The 18,677-nt window shown below is 40.6% G+C and overlaps 1 protein-coding gene across 2 annotated transcripts in view; it reads left to right on the forward strand.

Annotated features, from left to right (window-relative positions):
* The window catches only part of rev3l (REV3 like, DNA directed polymerase zeta catalytic subunit), an 88,242-nt gene that overhangs the window by 28,439 nt on the left and 41,126 nt on the right, over positions 1 to 18,677 (forward strand). The window contains exons 2-6 of one of the 2 annotated variants that reach the window (XM_005457929.4): positions 12,856 to 13,045; positions 13,463 to 13,537; positions 14,943 to 15,103; positions 18,057 to 18,189; positions 18,372 to 18,466. In XM_005457929.4, the coding sequence (XP_005457986.1) occupies positions 12,856 to 13,045; positions 13,463 to 13,537; positions 14,943 to 15,103; positions 18,057 to 18,189; positions 18,372 to 18,466 (654 nt within the window). Of the gene's footprint in view, positions 1 to 12,855; positions 13,046 to 13,462; positions 13,538 to 13,608; positions 13,908 to 14,942; positions 15,104 to 18,056; positions 18,190 to 18,371; positions 18,467 to 18,677 lie in introns of those variants that run through there. The other variant, XM_019345682.2, reaches the window with a different exon arrangement.

Raw genomic sequence — 18,677 nt, forward strand, 5'->3', positions numbered from 1 at the left:
GAGGGAGAGAGAGAGAGAGAGATATTGTTAAAAGGATAAAGTTTAACACAAAGCCAGGGCTGACCCGGGACCATTGCTGTGAGTCACAGTGCGCAGCATAAAAGTCCTTTCACATCAGACACAGGATGTGCTGCTAATGCTAACTAACAGCTAAGGATCCAGAATTTGCTGCGCTGGCTGCTGAGCTCTGTGGGTTTTTGCAGCAGCTCTACCTGTACTAGATGCACCTGCTCCTTGTCGTTTCTATCTCGGACTTTATGTCCTCTACAAGAGTTTCTGTTTTTTTGCTAGTTCTTCAAATGTTCAATAAAAACATGTATGCTAATTCATAACGAAGAAAGCTTTGTAATGAAGACTCATTTCCAAAACACTGCCCGCCCCCTGCGGTCCGCAGCGCTGTTGAAAAGGCTGTGGAAGTCCCTGTATTAAACACGTAGACCTGTGACACAAAAATCACCAAACTCGGACGACCACAGACTGTTTTCCTTCGTGGTGATGAAGGAAAACGCCGGGTTGGCATGTAAAAGGGCATTTATTCCCTTCAAAGACCTGCAGCTCAAAAAAAGCGCCCCTCCGACAGCCAAACCCATCTGTTCTCTGATTGGATTGTTACATTTGTGATTGACATGACATTGACCAATCAGATGAAAGGAAGAAAAATAGGGTCAAAATTCGTACTTGTAACTTGCAGGGGTTTTTTTTCGCTAAGTCCACACACAAATCTTTTTTACGCACACACAAATTCTTTTTACACATACAAAACTGATTTACAAGTACAAAATATTTATGACCAGATTTTGAGCCCATACATCATTTTGCGAAATGTGCCTCAATGCAAACAACGAAGCCACAAACTCACTCGACTTCATGGAACCAAGCAAATGGCCAAAACTGCAAGTTTTGTCACGCTCTGACCAGAGTTCACTGAACCAGCTGCAAAAGAAGCCCACCAATATGCTTCACGTTCGATAAACAATAACATGGACTTACTGTGCTGTTTTTCTCGCCAGTAGGCGTTGTTGCTGGTATCACAGCTGGTTTATTTAAAGTTTTTTTTTTTTTTTTTTTTTGGTGTATGTGGGAAGATGTTGACATGTGGAGTTAGGAAAGTCTTTATTTTGCAGTGGATGACTTTTAAGCTGATGGACTAATATTGTGGTACTGCTACCTTTAGCGGCAATAGTTTTATGGCATGTTTTGCAAATTACCAGATTTTGTTCAACATCCTCCTTGTGAAAAATCAAATGATGGAGAGACGCTATATTTTTCCTTATCTGGTAGCAGTTAAACACGCGTGATCAGCGCAGTGTGCAGAAAGTTTTCCGGTTCCGAGATTGGATTAATGATGCATTCGCAAAAAACCAAAACCACTCACAGTGAATCACATGCAGACAGCTTAATATTTCCATGGCAGCCTATACTCAGTGGTTAGCCATTTTAACAATCGTATGTGGGGAAAAAAAAACTTGCAATACATTGAGTATGTTTAATATATCGCCCGCCCCTAGCCGATTTATGGGAGTAGTGACATTTTTAATCACCAAATATCGGTATCAGTCTTAGAAATCCTATATCCATTATGTCTGAACCATACTGGATATGAAATGTGTCAATTCAAATAGAGCAGGGCGATATGGCCAAAAATATATATCACGATATTCATTTGAAAATTTGTGATAACGATATAACTGACGATATAATTGATGTGAGACAAAATACAACTCCACAACTTTACTAGCGCAAAAAACCCCCATCCATTTATTTTCACTTAAACAAGCAGCTGTTTTTTTTATGTGCATTAAAGCTATATAAAAAATTTAACAGTGCAAATGCAAATTCCTTGCTGAAAGTTTAACCAAAAGGCATTTCCAGTAGAAATGGGCTGACATATCCTGAGCATAACCATGTATAAAAGAGGTACTTTGCAACATTAAACTGCAGTGTGCCAAATAAAAAAAGTCAAATACGTATTTTTTCGGACCATAAGGTGCACGGGATTATAAAACACATTAAGCGAAGCAAAGCAGTCAGATAAATCAAACTTTATTCAACTCGTTCTTATTGCTTCCTCCACTTCTGTACCATTGATTCATTAATGCTGTATTCTATCACAGCTGCTCTATTCCCGTGTTGTTGCAGTATATTAATGACTAACCTCGTATTGTGGATGGATTATGTCAGTTGTTCTCCTGACTGAAGTTTGGTCCGTTTACAGCATCCTGCCATGCGATTGTATTTGTCTCTAACCATCAGGAACCTTCACGTTTCCACTTTTATCGAGTGGAAAAGTGTTAGCGTTCGTCCTCCAGCTTCACTGTTTATGTTATGCTAACATAGCTGTGTCGCTAGTGATCACGTAGCACATCATTATATACCAGCTAGCCCAACTTCAGTAACCCTACAAACGTCACTGTTGTTTAGTTTCCTGTCTTCATTTATGTTGGAAGTGATAGCAGAGCTGTACGTTTGAATTTTTTCAGAAATCTCTGTCAGAACATGGTATATCATGCTTAGGTAACTAGCGAAACTAGCGAGCTAACTTCCGCTAACTTCTAACTCCGTTAAATGTAATAAATTCTGTTTTCATGGATGCCTGGATGTTAAAACTCATAGTTACACCTGGTAAAGCAGCAATGCTGATTGTTTTATTAAAGATGAAAGAATTTAGACAGTTTTTAACTCTCAGTGATGCTCCAGTGTTCGTTTGACTTTGGGACCTGAAGAGAATGTAGTTTAGGACCCGGACTACTCCCAGATTTACGAGCACCTTATTCCCACAAATACGGCAATAACGATGGCCCGCTTGCATGTTCTACAAAAAAAAATGTGCTTTGTTGTGTATCTGATGGACAAACACCAAACCAGTTCCACATCACTGAAGTGGCACCATTTTTACAAACCAATTCTGGTTCATTGGTTTCACTCAACAATCCGCTTTCTCCCTTCTCATTCTCCGTTGCCGCCGTGCTTTTTCGGCCATGTGCGTATGAAAACAAAGGCACTGCGCATGCGCATTTTACCCATATTCTATCGCGATATTTCATTTTCTTATCATTGCCTAACATTGTACCGGTATTACCGTGAACGGTATAATATCGCCCAGCCCTAAATTCAAATGTAGGCAGAACTAATGTTATATCTTATTCCAAAACATACAAAATACCATCAGTACGAATACAAAAAGTGTTGGTATCAGTACGCAACATCAGCGGTGGTAGCAGTGCAGATAAAATCCCAACATTTCCGATCCTTGCTGTACTATAAGTAACATGTGTTTAGTATGTGGATGTGGCAAACTGTTTTGACTCAGCATCGGCTCCTGTGTTAAACTTGTTGATATGTGTGTCTCTTTGTTACTTAATGAAGATAAGATAAAAGGGAAACATTGTAATCAATAAACCACGTCCCTTTGACGGATCTTTTCAGTGTGCGGCGGTTCTTTGTTCTTGGCAGTTGTCTTCGTTTACCTTTCCAGTGTGTTTCTGGAAAGTGCCTACATTAAACTATAGAATGAGTTTGAAGCACATCAACACGTTTGCATATTTTGCCAGGTACTGTGTTGCTTTGGAGGTTTTTTTTTTTTTGTTTTGTTTTGTTTTTTTTAACTAAATAATGATCAGAGGCTTACAAGCAAATCTCGTTTTCAGACATGCCTGGGCTTATGTGTGTACTCAGGAGTGTTAACACACATTGCAAAGATATTGCAATGTGACATTTTTTTATATCATGTGAAAGTTTATATTGGGGAATTATTGGGGACATGGCCCTGCTGCTCATCCGTGTATTCCATCCCCTCTGTTCTCTCCAGGAGTTAATTTAAGGAGCAGATGATGGGAGTGAATCCATTAGAAAGACTGTGATTTAGCAGGTTGTCACCCTCCTCTGTTCACTCCCCTTCCTCTTATTGCAGACTTATTGCTCTCCTCCTACACACACACACCCCTAGCATCAAGTTACACTGTGTGGCTGTGTGCATATTTGACTGATATTTCACTGTTCCTCAGTGAATTTACACAAAGGCTTATTTAAAGCATTGCAATATAGGTGCTGTGCTCCGCTAATGTTTCCTGGAATCAATTCAGAATGACCCCCAACATCATACAGGGGCATAACTGCACATAATGACAGCTGTTAATTCATTAGAACAGTGGCAGTAAACATGAAAGTTGGTGTCAGGGCTGCTATGCTGGCTAAGAAGTCATTGATTGGCTATGCTTGTCATGCAGAACGGCTATTTCTGTGTCGAACTAAATATATTTATTCATTTTGTGGGGTAAGACACAAAAAATCTAATGTTGTGGAAGAATTATGTGTGGGTGTAGAGGCTGTTTGTGTTTTTCAATATTTCCAGCATCTGGGAAAGGATTGTTCCTGAAAAACCATACTGGGTTTACTAATATATGTTTTAATGTTATTGTGGTATAAGTAGTCACTATAGTTACAAGTACAGAGAGTCTGTATTTCTTTCTGTGGTGTCTATATGTATTGCAACCTATACTGTTTTTTATTATTATTTTAAACATTGCAAACGGACCCCAATTGACAATAAAATGTACAATTAAGGGGGGAAAAAACTTGAATGTACAAGAGATATTAAATAAAACACAAACAAAAGTACATTTTTGGGGTAGATGCCAATACATGTATTTTTGCTTGATAAGGAACCTCTAGATTTAGCATGTCTGAGATAATTTGATAAGGTTGTTTTCCAATATTGTTGAAACAGAGTGCTGTTTCCCCTCCAAACACTTGATACATGTGTCACAAATATCAGGAGACCATCTGTTAAACTTGGTTGGGGTGATATAGGTCCTCATCACCGTTTGTATTTTAACATCTTCATTATTGTATGGATTGATTGTTTTTGTTTTGGGACTTTTAGGCATGGCCTTCCTTACTTCTTTTCATTTGTATTTCCTTGAACATCCTTTCTCTATGCTTCTAACATGTCAATAGTGGATTTGCTCTCATGCAACAGCAATGCTGTATAAACTAAAGAAATCTAAATTTCCTTATCAACAATAAGGTCTTCAAGGTGGGATAGTGGTGGCTCAGAGATTAGATGCTATACATCTGTATTTTAAAAATTAGACATTTTTAATTGCAGACACTTGAGAAAATGTTTGTCACCCAATGCCACCCAGATTCTGAAGCCACCATCTGTCCTTCCAGCCGTAAAGAATTCATTACAGCATATGGGGTAGTAAGATGATATGGAGGAAGTAGCTTTAATATGCCACTTTGTACCATATGTCGAAAGTATTATCTAAGGACAAGGTTTCCCATTTTTCTTTTGAGTGTATAATATAAAGAATATAAAAACAGAATATAAAAACAGTTTTACTGGAACATTTGTAGTAGCTCTGACCCCCAGTTTGCTGTACTTGGCTCATGGCAACCACTAATAAGGCAAAACGAAGAAACATTAACACATGAAAACATTTAAACCCATAAGTCACCACTCCCTTACTCAAAACAATGAACTAGCTGTGCATATGATTTTCCTTTTTAAGAAGGAGCAGCTGAAATATTCAGAGCAAACTTCAAAAACAACCCGTGGTCTCTACCAGCCATGAACCTTATTAAACATTCAGTCTTATATAACAGGCCCTGTTCAAGATCAAACTGTTCCATCTAGGTATAAATGGTTTTAAGATGTAAATTTCAGTCACAACAGAAAGAATGAATTGAAAAAATATTCGGGCAACACAAATTCTGTAAACCATGCCACAATGAACAATGGCAGATACAAAACCTCTTGGATGTAAAATCAACTGTAGGAGGGCATCCTTAATAGATGAAACTCCATATAATAAATCCTATTGAGTTTTTAATTTGAAGGGCAACTACTCACCAACTAGTCGTGGAATACAGTTTTCCCTAGCAACCACAGTGTCTCAGCAGGTTGTCGACCATCGAGGCCTGTGTGACTGTGTTCATGTGCAGCTGATTCTGCATCATTGTTTTCCTCCAGAAATATTAAAATAGGATTGCTTAAGCCATTTCTGCAGTTTGATGGAGATGTGTAAGGGCATTCATGTCTTCAACTGATAAAATCTTCCAAAGTGCAGCTATATCAGGAAGTGATCTTTGGAGGCAGCCATTTACAGGAAATCAAAGTTATTATAACAGCAGCTACTTTCTGTCAGCCCATTCTGACGGAAAGTGAAATTGACTTTCTATCAGAGAATGGGGGTTCAGTAACTTGAACGCATACTTTCATAGACGTGATGACATGTGATTCCCTGATTGGTGGAACCATTTAATCTTCTATAGAAGGAATTCTAGTGGTAGCATGATTAGTATGAGTCTGTGTAAAACAAAGAGCGATGGATGGAGCAGCTATGAAGTGTGCTTTTCTTCCATGCTTTGATGTAAAATTCCTCCTAGCTTTTTCCCATTAAATGTTTTAATGGAACAGCGTTGCTGTTTTGAACCCTGAGATTTCAGTTTCTTTCACTCAACCTGAGCTCACCGTTTCAGTAACTGCTCCACCTCTTTGCTTTTTCGCGCGTCTTTCTGACAAGGAATCTACATTCATCTTTGTTGGTGTTTCTTTTACAAGACACCTGAGTAGCAAAGAGTAAACGGGTCATACTTGTTTTCACAGTCTTTCTCAGTCTTCTTTTTGGACTCTTGTTATGATGGGTCTCTTTCTCAAAATATCCTTCTTCCAAATAAAAACAAAGCCATTCACAGCACATTTTCAGGCCCAGCATTAAAGTGTAAGTGTCCTTTGTACCACAGACTTGCTTTGCTTCCTTCTGTCCTTTCCTTCCACACACCTCCTCTCCCTCTCTGTCTCATTTGTTTGGCACTCTGCCAGGCTGCTCAGTGAGCCAGAGGCTGACTCTGCCAACATGTGTGTTTGTGTGCATTAGATTAACTTGCGTTTTATTCTGTGTTTATTTTTAATTCTCTCAAGACTGTGTGTGTGCTTTGCCCTCATGTACCCTGTTGTCAGGTTCAGGTAAAAACCGTTTCTCAGATGCACCTCGATTAAAGTTCCTAAAGATGAGGGAATTATCATCATTATTTTGTCTGTCGTCATCTTCTTCCTCCATCGTATTCTGCTGTTCTGACATTTTCTATGCAGGCAGTGGGAGTGCCTACTCAGTCCTAGATTTCACACAGTTCTCACTGGGCCTTTTTAATTAATACTAGCAGTGCTTTTATTAACGTCTTCTTCCACTCCTCCCGGTGGCAGCTGACTGTTTGATTACAGCAGGAGGCTAACCGTACCCGCAAACTGGAGAGGGGAGGAAAGGATTGACATTCTCGTGACATTACTTAAAACAATGTTTTGAATGTGACTATTTTTTTATGGATTTAAACATAACTGGGTTGTATAGAGCTTTCAGGTGTATAAATGTATATGTGTGTGAGAGTGTTCCTGGAAAATGGGACCTGTGCTCAGCAAAGCCCACCTTTCATAGATACAAGTAATAATAAGTGTCTTTTTGCTTCTCTGCTGCAGCAGACACTGTGTATTTGGAGCTTAAAGATGTGATGGTTGTAACAAGGGAGGGAAATTTGATGCTTTAAAACACCATATAAAGCACTGTTTGTTGTTTTAAGCTATTGTAAGCTGTATAGCGTATGCGCTGTGGGCTCTAGATATGAGATCCATGTAACTGAACATTAAATGATCTTTAACCAGCAAGTTCCCATAAACAGCAACAAGCATTAGTACTTCAAACCCCCCCATTTCACTGCTAATGTCAATGACATTACAGGGCCTGTTTTCATTTATTTTTTACCAGGCTATAAACACAGCATTTTAAAATGAATGTCTAGGGGCACTTACTCTTTTGGAGCCAGTCTCTAGTGGCCACACAAGGAACTGCAGTTTTTGGCACTTGTTTTTCTCTTTTTAACCCTGGAGGTTGCTCTCTGTGGTCCTGACATTTTCTGGAGTTCATGTGTGGAAACGTTAAAATGGTTTTGTGAACAAAACCTTAAACTATTTTTTGTCACAACTTATAAATAATCTATGTGACACTTTAAGTTCTCCATAGGGAGGTTGTTGCTTGAATCCTTTTTAAACAATAAACCAAAATAGTAAAAAACAAACAAAAAAAACATTAATAGCACGTAGCACTGTCTTTTTATTTGTTGGAATATCATTCTGTCTTTGTCCCAGGGTGGTTAACAACACTTGGCTGCTCCGCTGTCTCAGACTCACTCACTGGCTGGTTTTGTAGCTGAACTGCTTGCTAATCATTTTACTGTCCCAGCAGTAGTCTGGGGCTTCTGTGCCAGTGCTGAGTCATAGAGCTTCAGTTACCACAAGGAGGTTTGAGAAGGGGGAGAAGAGCTGGAGTGGAGGTGGGAAGGCCATTGGCAGAGTGCTGTCTCACTGTCTCAGCACTCCTGCCCCCAAAGATAACACCCAAGAGCTGTCACAGCCCCTCCCTCCCTACTGTTCTCATTCACAATTCCTCAGCAGGAAGGGAGATGGGAAACGGCACATTTGGCTGGGAACAGCTAAGATGTGTGGGAGCTGTCACCTCACCAGTAATGAAAACAAACTTCCTCATGTTTCTGTCTTTTCAGTATATCAGGCTGTATACCTTTGGGTTTTGGTCACGTCAGGCTCTTTCATCTTGAGGTTAACACAAATATTTTTCTGACATTTCAAAGCTAGCAAGCCTAGACAAGCTCTTCTTCACAGGCTGACCTGAGTGGGAGGAATCAAGTGTCCATTAAAAACAGCAGCTGTGTTTATCATGAGAAAAAAGAATAAGTCAGATATGACAGACAGACAGACTGTTTGTCTGTAATGTGGGAAGTGTAATGAGAGATGTTCAGGCACCTGCAAAACTACAAACTCTTCCTTCTTCTCCTGTTCTCTTCGTGGCCTGCCTTTGCAGATATCAGGATCAGGCCTATGCAATAGAAGCATTGTCAGAAAGAACAATTTACATTGGAATTAAGCCAGAGCACTTTCTTATTTTATGGGAATGAGAGAAAAAGTATGGTGAATCCTGAGGATGAACTGATTTTTGTGATGCCTGATTGACAGATGTAGATTAGCCGTGAGCAGGTTTTGTTCTTTCTGCTGCAATAATTGGATGAGCACTTTAATGTACCGACAGTATTTCTGCAGGAATTTACCTCCGCTTAACAGGATGGATCGAAGAAGAAAAGGTTCTTAGTTAAATGCTTAAACCCGTAGCACAAAAATGAGCCATCAATTTGAGTCAGATGTTTTTCCTCTTTGAAACCCTGCTCAGTCCCCACTCTCTCTACTTCCTGTTGTTCTTATTTTCCTTCAGCTCCTGAAAACCTTAACTTCTAATTGTTTAGACACTCTTGAGTACATTTTTGGTTTCTCATCTTAATTTCTGTCCTTCTGTTTCATTTTATTCTTCTGTTTTTTTTCTTATTTTCCTGATTTTTGTCCCCCCTCTTTCCTCTCATGCAGACACACACCTCATGCCTGTCAGCTCTTCTTCTTTCTTTAATTCAGTCCTGCTTTTTTAGACACACTCTCGCTCCTTCTCCTTCTGTCTCTCTTTCTGTGGCCTGACCAGCTGGGTGGAAAGAATCAGTTGTTTATCTCCCCTGCTGCCCGTCAGGGGCTTTTGCTTTGCTGCCACCGTTGCCTAGCAACTGCAGCAAAAGTCGGCATTGGCTGCTTATACAGACTGTGTGTGTGTGTGTGTGTGTGTGTGTGTGAGAGAGAGAGAGAGAGAGGGGGAGAGAGAGAGACTGACTCCATGTTGACTCGACAGGCTGAGGACAGACACGCTGCTCTCACCACTCCCTCGGTGCAGGAGTGGTCGCCAGCCTTTGTGTGACTCCAGAGTAGTCACACTTACACAAACCTTAGCAGTGTTCAGTGTAGACACACAAACACATGGTACAAACAAGACTGGGACTTCCCGATCTGCATGCCACGAGCCACCAATCCAGGTTTTCACTAGTGATCAGCTGATTATCTTTTTCAATGAAATTTTCATTCCTTGGATGAAAATATATTTTTGTTCCTCCTGTTTTTATTTCCGTTTTATTTCGAGTTTCAAGATCACAAAAAATTTTATATTAAAACTGCATTTAAAATGCACTTGAAGAACAGAAGCTATTATTTGTTATTACTCTTCTAACCGTGATCACAGTGATCTGTGGAATCAGTGACTTCTATATGTCTTCCTCTGTTATGCTCACATCTCTTGTATACAAATTTTTACTCCATGTCCTTTTCACTTCTATTTAAGATAGCTGACAGAATCACCTGAATATAAGTACAGAGTTAGCTCAAAGCATATACTTTATATAAAAGATGGACTTAATGGCATTTAATATGGGAGTCTTTGATCGATTCTCAAACAGCCATGACACAAACTGCAGTTCTGGCACTTGGATTATTGCGGGGTAATCCCAAAAGTATTTGTATTTTCTATAATATTGACATCATTTTAAAGGTTGAAGAATTATTTATTTTTCTACATTATCGCCATTTTGGTCGATGCATTATTTGTAGACTCTGTGCCAGTTTGACAACGCCCATGTCATACCAGCTCACCGCCATGTCCTTCATCTTTCACCTCTTCATCGGAGCAGATTCGTGTTCCGGACAAATGCTCTTTCAACTTTTGGAACAAACGTTTTTCACATCCATGCACGACTGTCCATACACTTCCGTCAGTTGGCGATAAATTTCATTTGATCATGATCAGAAGGGGTGCTCCAAGGTCCAGTGTAAGATAACTTTGGATTAATACTGTTAGTGCGAAGCTGCCTCAGTTAAACCCACCAGGAATAATAATAGCTGAAAACATTTAGGACTGGACTAGGTACAGTCCAATCCTTCTATTTTTTTTGTTTGTTGCTGACTTCGTTTCAATTTTTTTTTTTTTTTTTTTTTGCTTTGCCTAATAAAGAGCAGTAATGTACAGCCCAAAATCATATGTTTGACTTTCTGCTTATGAAATGACTTTCACAATCAGTGCCTCACAGGCACAGGTTTGTCTTAAGTATTTCTAGCTATCAAGTAATTGATAAATCCAATAATTGTTGCGTGTCTACTCATTGTTAATGGCAAACAGTGCAGGCTTACAGGCATCATTGTAAACACATCCATATCTCCTGTCATTATGAGTAGCTCTGCTTGTATGAGCTCCAGCACAGTAGATGCCTGATTCTGGCATGTTCTGAGGATCTCATTGTCTTTCAGCACCACGTTCCATCTTACATCACCCTCCCTTTCCTGTTCGGATGACATGTATCTTGGTCCAGAAAATGCTGGGAATATTTCTTTTTTTTTCTTTTTTTTCTCTTTTTTTTTTTTTGAGGCGCCACCTTGGGGGTCTCGACAGTGGTGCCCCGGGGACTGCGGCGCTGCATCATACACAGCATCTGTCACACCACAGAATGAGGATGGAGACCTGGCAAGCTGTGGGTATATGTGTGTGGGGTAGAGGAAGAATGCCAGAAGCTCCCCTTTTCACTCTCCTCTGTTATCCCAGTGGTGATTGTGGGGAAGTCTCTGGGCATGTGCAGACACGTCTGGGCAAGAGTCAAGCTCTTGCTCAATGCTGCCGCCTCCTGTCCAACTGCCTGTCAGCCTGTCAGTGATGCAAGATAAGCAGACAGAAAGAGGCTTGGCATGGACGAGCCTTACCACCTTCTGCCTTCGATGTCATTTAATTTTCACACTGCTGTTGTTATTCTCTACGTGAGGCTTAAGACAGGAGATAAAAGCTCCGGCCCAGGCTGATAATCACAGCAAGAGAATGAATTGGAGCATCTGCAGTACAGATCACCTCAGATGACTTCATTGTGCTTGTCAATGTGGGAGCAGCGTCGTGTCACACCGTTGGGTCAGCCGGTGCAGAGATGCAGTATTCCTAACTTCACATCAGCCTCTGTGCTGCACTCCTCCCACACTTTTCCTCTGTTTTTCTGTGGAGTTTTTCAGCTAATTAGCTGGATTTACACCGTGTGTGTGTTTGTCATGAATCACAGGAGTTCAGGCTTTTCAGCACAGATGAATGGATGGGGAGGAAACCCTCCGTACAGGCCATGTCGACAATGGTGCTCCACACATGTTACACTCAGGATGGGCCGTTTCACTGATTCATGTCATTAAGTATTTTTGGGGGGTTTGCCTTGGAAAGTTTTTAATAAATGAAAAGGATTATAATCTCAGTTTGAAGTATTGAGATGAACATTGGTGTTGTTATCGTTGGATCCAAAAAAACTAGTGTGAGGAGGGTGGTTTGGACTGTAAAACCTCATTGGCTAATGACTGACAGTTGACAACTCGTAGTCAACAAGCCTGCTGTTTCATACCACTGATGATCCTGCAGATGTAATTCATTGTGACCAAAAATGAAGGTCATATTGCCTATAAACTGACCAGGAAAATGTTTACATATGTCAGTACTGAAAGCTGTTTTCCCATAGACTTCAATATTACTGGAAGTGTTTTTACAACCACAGCTCTCACTGTCTGGTGGCGTTCAGATAGAATGGAGGTTTAAGGCAATTCCACATTGGCTTTTTTTTTTTTTTTTTTTTTTAGCTAGAAGCTTTGTCCAAGTTATATACTGTCTTTGGTTTTATCCCAACATTTTCTTAAATGATACAGTTATCAGCTGTAATGAAGCAGTGCATCTACTAAGAATAAAAGGGCTTGCATAAACACCATCACCACAATTGAGTGCTGGCAAAATTGTAGGTTGGACACTGATCTTGTGACTCCCAGAAGAGAAATGAGCTGTACAGAACGTATTTCTAATGATCAGCAGCTTACATTATAGTCTGATAGTGCATTTTGAAGTAAGAGACTTGGAAAACATGATAATTAATTGTAATCCTGCTTTAATAGTGTTTATTATTGCGTTGCAGGCCAGAAGACATGTCTCCACCTCCACGGTGTGTTCCCCTACATCTACGTGCCGTACGACAACTATGGGCAGCAGCCAGAGCGCTACCTGCGGCAAGTGGCCTTCAGCATCGACAGGGCCCTCAACGTTGCCATGGGAAACCCCACCTCCAACAACCAGCATGTCTTCAAGGTGGTGCTGGTCTCCGGCATGTAAGTAACTTGTTTGCTGTGTTGTACCGACACAACTGAGCTGAGATTTGCTTCAGAAAGCACCTTGACTGGTAAAGGTTGTTGTTAAACACAGCCTTTCTGAAACAACAAAGGATGTGTGAGCCAACAATTGTGTCTTAAGACTTCTCTAAACACTCAGTTTCAGATATACGTATTCTAAGTTTTCATGTCAAATTATTGCTAATTCAGTTACTCAGACTCCCGTCAGCTTCAGAGTCCACTTTAAGATTCTGGTTTTAGCTTTTAGAGCTCTGTATGGACGAGCACCAGTGTGCACCAGAGAACCTTTACTTTCTGTGACCTGTGTATATGTGTATTCATACTTTACTTTAACATGTGTATGCGATGCAGGTTTCCATATTGAATGCCTTTTTTTTTTTTCTTCTTTTCTTTCAGGCCTTACTATGGTTATCATGCCAAGGAGAAGCTCTTTATGAAGATCTATTTATACAATCCTCAGATGGTCAAGAGGTAAGGATCGAAGCAGTTTAATATGAACAGAGATCATCCCAGCCTCCTATTGTTTGAATGCCACACTGTGTGCGCACGAGTCTGCCAGTGCCAGCTTACTAAACTGAAATCGATTGCTGCGTATTCAGCTGTACTCATTGATTGGCTGAGTGTGTGTCCATGCATGAAAGCACACTGGAAGACTGTGAATTATTTGCCAGAGTAATCAGTGTTGGTGTTGAAAGTGTGAGTGGAGCTACTGATTTGAGGCTTGGCAGAGAGCGAGTAACTCTGTTAGAGAGTGACAGAGGCTGGAGGAACGAATGATGTATCACCGGGAGGGTTGGGGTGTAGGAAGGAAGGTGGAAAAGTAGACTGGCCTTGTATGTATGTAAGTATGTTTAGGGTTCGGTTGCATTTTTGCCAGGTGTTAAAATAATTTTTTTTAAGGTGAAACTGCAAATTTTATTTGTAATTATATCTATGTTTGGATGTGAATGTATATATTTAATCTATACAATGGCTTGGCGTTCATCCTGGGTTCAAACCCACTTGGGGTCTTTCTATGTGGAGTCTGCATGTTCCCCCATTTTCTCTAAGAACTGTTGTTTCTCCCACCTTTGGAAAACATGCAAGGTTAATGCTGTCGATGTTAGCCCCGGACACTCTTGGAAAAGAGATTGTAAATCTCAAGAGTTTCACTCACTGATTAAGTAATGTTTGATTAGATAAAATACCCCATATTTCCAGTAGTTGTCATATTCAGACTATGTAAGAGGGGCCTGTATGGAACCCTTTGTATAGACAAATCAGTAATTCTCTGTCTTCATTTGACTGAATGGTAAAATTTCTAAACTTTTAAACTTTTTGTTGACTGATTCGGGGCTGTACGTGGACTAAAGTGTATATGAAGATGTTGACATTTTATATTAAATTAAACCATTCCAATAAACTACAATGCTGGGCCTAAGTGAAACTGAATTTACTAGCCCCACTTTACATGTACTTAGAGCCTGTGTCAAACATCAGTGTGCTTGATTTTCTGAAGCTTGTGTAGTTAAACATTCCTAATTTCACAGTGGGGGTCTGTAGATATGAGCCAATCCTTGACATTTTGGTCTCTGCTGTGCAGCTTGATAAAAATGTGGTATGACATCACTGTGATCACTCTTTCATCCTCAGAGCAAAAAGGAACAAAATGATTTTTGCTCTCTGCTGAGAAAACTTTATCAGATACAACTTGTAGCAGTCCTTGATTTCAAGGCAGACTGCAGTCGTGCCTGATCTCCACCAAAAACAGTCGGTTTCTCTCGAGCTGGGGGAGCATTTGTTTAGTTGTGTGTAAGCGGTTAAATGTCTTTTCTTTAAACCCCAAGTGGCACATGTATCTCTTTTTTTTAAATGGAGCAATCTGTGTTTGTTGCAGAGTGTGCGAGCTGCTGCAAAGCGGAGCTGTGATGAACAAGAGTTACCAGCCTCACGAGGGCCACATCCCCTACCTGCTGCAGCTCTTCATAGACTACAACCTGTACGGCATGAACCTGGTTAACCTGGCAGCTGTCAAGTTTCGAAGCAGCCAGAAAAAAGGTAAGGGATGTGGACAGGGAGAGCACAGATTTCTGATCTTGTCTTCTTCTCTTTTTTTTGTTTGGATTTTCTTTTTGTTTTTTCTTCGTGCCTTGTCATCAAACTCTAATTTTAGCATCTGATTGTAGTACTGACCGATAAACATTTTCCTCATACTTAGAAAAACCCATAGATTAAATCTGACACTTACCCTCTTGTACTTTAGGATGCAGGACGGGCTGCTGTTTTTTCATCACTTGGCAGTGCTGGCTTCTTTTTTTTTTTTACTCTTTACTTGATTGTTCCCTCGTTGCTCGGCAGGGATGAGAGCAGGCCAGGGAAGGGTTGCCATGCCTCATGTCATATTGAATTAGTTTTGATCTCCCCTCAGCCTCAGGATGCCTCTGTTGTCTTGTGAAAGCTTTCTCTGTTTTCATCCCTAATGTTGTCCTCATGCTTCCCTTCACATGTTTTGTCTTGTGGTCTTTGCTCTTTTCTCTCTCTTTCTCTCTGAACTTGCTTTTTCTGACCTCTTTGCCACTCTTTCTGTCTTGTTCCTTTCGTTACCGACCAAAGGTGAAATACAGAGGACGCATACCTCCACATGAAAGTAACTAGTGAAAAAGTGTGAGGACAGGAATGGCAAGCAGATACTGGGGATCAGTAGCCCGCTGTCTCAGACTCTCCATTTTATTTGTCTAAGCACCCTGTAGCTGAGTCCTGTGGAGCTGTGTCACATCTACAGAGTAACAGACTAGACACCTGCTGCAGCTGCTCTAGGTTTTGGCTTCTGTTGGATTTATAAGGTGAATACACAGCAGAAGTTGGATGTGACAGTCTGTGAACAGCAAAACATGGGAAACACTTTTCATGCTGTCTTTATCTAATTTTAGCCACACTGCAAGCAGCTCTATAAAAATAAACCATCTACCCTGTAGAATTACAACAGGTTGGAATGATGTTCTTTGCTTCTGTCTTTCTTTGTGTCTTCTAACACATGAATGAGACAGGGAGCAACTTTAGTCTTGATTTGAAGTGGCGTTTGACCAATGTAAAACACAGTATTTCCTCCTTTTTCTTCACCAGCTACCATCGCTTTACGTGCTAAATGCTCCACCATGCTGGCTATTAAGTTTGTAGTTTACTTTTAGCATTATCCTCTCAGCAGAGAAGTGCACAGCTGACTGTATGGCTGTTTAATTTAGATAACATAAGAACCAGTTTCCTGTTGGGTTCTGCAGTCTGCATTGGACGACTCGGGGTGAGCATTTTCACTGCCACCATGTTTTTTGTTTTTGTTTTGTTTTTTTAAATCTATTTATTTATATATTTTGGGAGCCAGAAGTGACTATTTGGATGACAAGGTGGTGACCTACATCATCAGCTACTGCTAGTTATCTTATCAAGCTACATCCATAACCTGTACAGGTGCATCACAGAGACACACATACTTGCTAATTATTGCTAACTAACAGACTAATGAAATAGAATTTCGCATATTAAAACTGAAGCACGGACGGCTGCTAACTACAGCTTTCACCCAGATTATAAAATATTATATTGGGCTCTAAAAAGCTTTTAATGCTGTAAAGTTTGATAATTTTACATGGGTGTCTATGGGGATTGACTGAGTCTCGAGTGGCCATTAGAAGAACTGCAAGTTTTAGAAATTTCATTAGCTTAATTTTTTAGCCCTGTATTTGTGTTGGCAGCAGTGGGAAGGAAAAACTCCCTTTTAACAAAAGGAAACCTGTGGTGTGACCAGTCTTGCAAAACGGCAGTCATCTGCTGCAACAGGTTCAGGGCGAGAGAAGGGAGACGGGACAGAAGAGACACTGTGGGAGAGAGCATGAGATGAATAATACTTAATGATCAGTCTTTATATAAACAAATATAGACTGAAGAACCAAAAAAATGTGCCATTCTCCAAAACTTGTGGACCTACATGCATCTCCTGTATTGTGCTACAGTGAGCTGAACTCTTGATATCTCTGCATTGATCTGCTTCACATAACTCCTGGAGAGAGGTGGTAGTGTGTGGGCTTGAAGCTCAGCAGTGTCTTGGACCTCACAGTGGTAGTGTCACGCTGGGGGTTTCTCTTCAGATCTTTGGTGAATCTTACCCAACCCCTCTCACTCCTCGTAGGCACTAAAACCCCTGATTGCCAACTCTGTTTGATCTGAGTTTAGGCCTAAACTCAGCCTTCTGGTCATCATGCCCAATCAGACCTCTCTCCACACTCCCAGAGAGCATCCCGCCCAGCAGGACCACCTTCACTTGTGAGGCCATTAAAGACTCCAGACAGGAAATTCCACACTTGTTCTTTTAATAAAGTTCTTTTATAGAAGTCCTCACGCCTGACTGTCCTCCAACAAAAGCACACTTTCCGTGTTTGATCCACCTCTACACTGATGCAATCAATGGAAAAAGGCTCCTTTTCCCCCTTACAACAAAGAAACCAAAATGCTCCAATAATGGGTACACCAGTTTACATTTTCTGCTCCCCTCAATGTCCAACTTGAAAGGAAGTTCCTAATCTGGGATCAAGTAGCAGAATAATAATAGACTGAGCTGGTAAAATGGGCCAGTTGAAGATAAATGAAACCCTTAATGTGTTGTGAAGTCCATTCAACAACTTGAACACTCTGGCCTCCTAAATACTGTGATTAAAAAGTGTCAGAGGTACCAAAAGAACTCACCATGTGACAAAACAACAGTGTTTTATTGTGCCTACCTTTGCTGCATTTAAAAAAAAAAAAAAAAAAAATGAGGGTAATCATGATTCATTATGCCTCAGATTCTCTAACAGTGTGGATCGCAGTTTAATTGCTAAGAAATGGCAGCACTGAGCAGTTAATCAATCGAGGTGTAAATGAAAACCCCATGGTTATCCAAATGCATTTGGAAGGAAAAATACCGTTACTGTGATCCTCTCATGTGCCTCTTATGTATATCTCTGTATATGGTTAACAGATGAAGCAAAGGCAGACCCAGAAGGATCAGCCTCCAGCAGCATCAGCCCCTGGAAGATTCCCTGTACGTCCAAGCTCAACGACAGCACCATAGGAGGCACATTCGTCCGCTGGGAGGAGAACGCCATACCCAGGCGAGTCTCGCCACACCTTAGTCTAAGCAGAATCTAAGCTGCAGTGGATATTAGTTCTCCATAAAGATAATTGAAAACCAAAATAGTAGCTTGTTTTTATTTATTTTATTATTGTTATTATTATTTATTTTCTATTAACCCCACCCCCACCCTTTTTTTTTTTTAAAATTCACTGACTGTAGCTCTTTAGTCCTGGATGAGGTGCAGAGGCAGAGCACCTGTGAGCTGGAGGTTGATGCCGTTGCTGTGGATGTTCTCAACCGCCTCGAAATCGAAAGTAAGTTCACTCAGTATTGCAGCCAGCGCTGGCACGAACTTAAGAAAGCAACAATTGAGGCAAAGTGAAATTCAAGATAAGAGTGATGGACAGCTCTGACGGCTGCCACACATCGAATCCATTATCAGCCCCAAATACAAACATCGTGGAGCTGACCTAATCCGTCCAATCACGGGGGAGCAGCTAGACATACAGAGGATGGGATAGAGGG

This window comes from Oreochromis niloticus, linkage group LG15, assembly GCF_001858045.2.
Source record: "Oreochromis niloticus isolate F11D_XX linkage group LG15, O_niloticus_UMD_NMBU, whole genome shotgun sequence".
NCBI lineage: Eukaryota > Metazoa > Chordata > Actinopteri > Cichliformes > Cichlidae > Oreochromis > Oreochromis niloticus.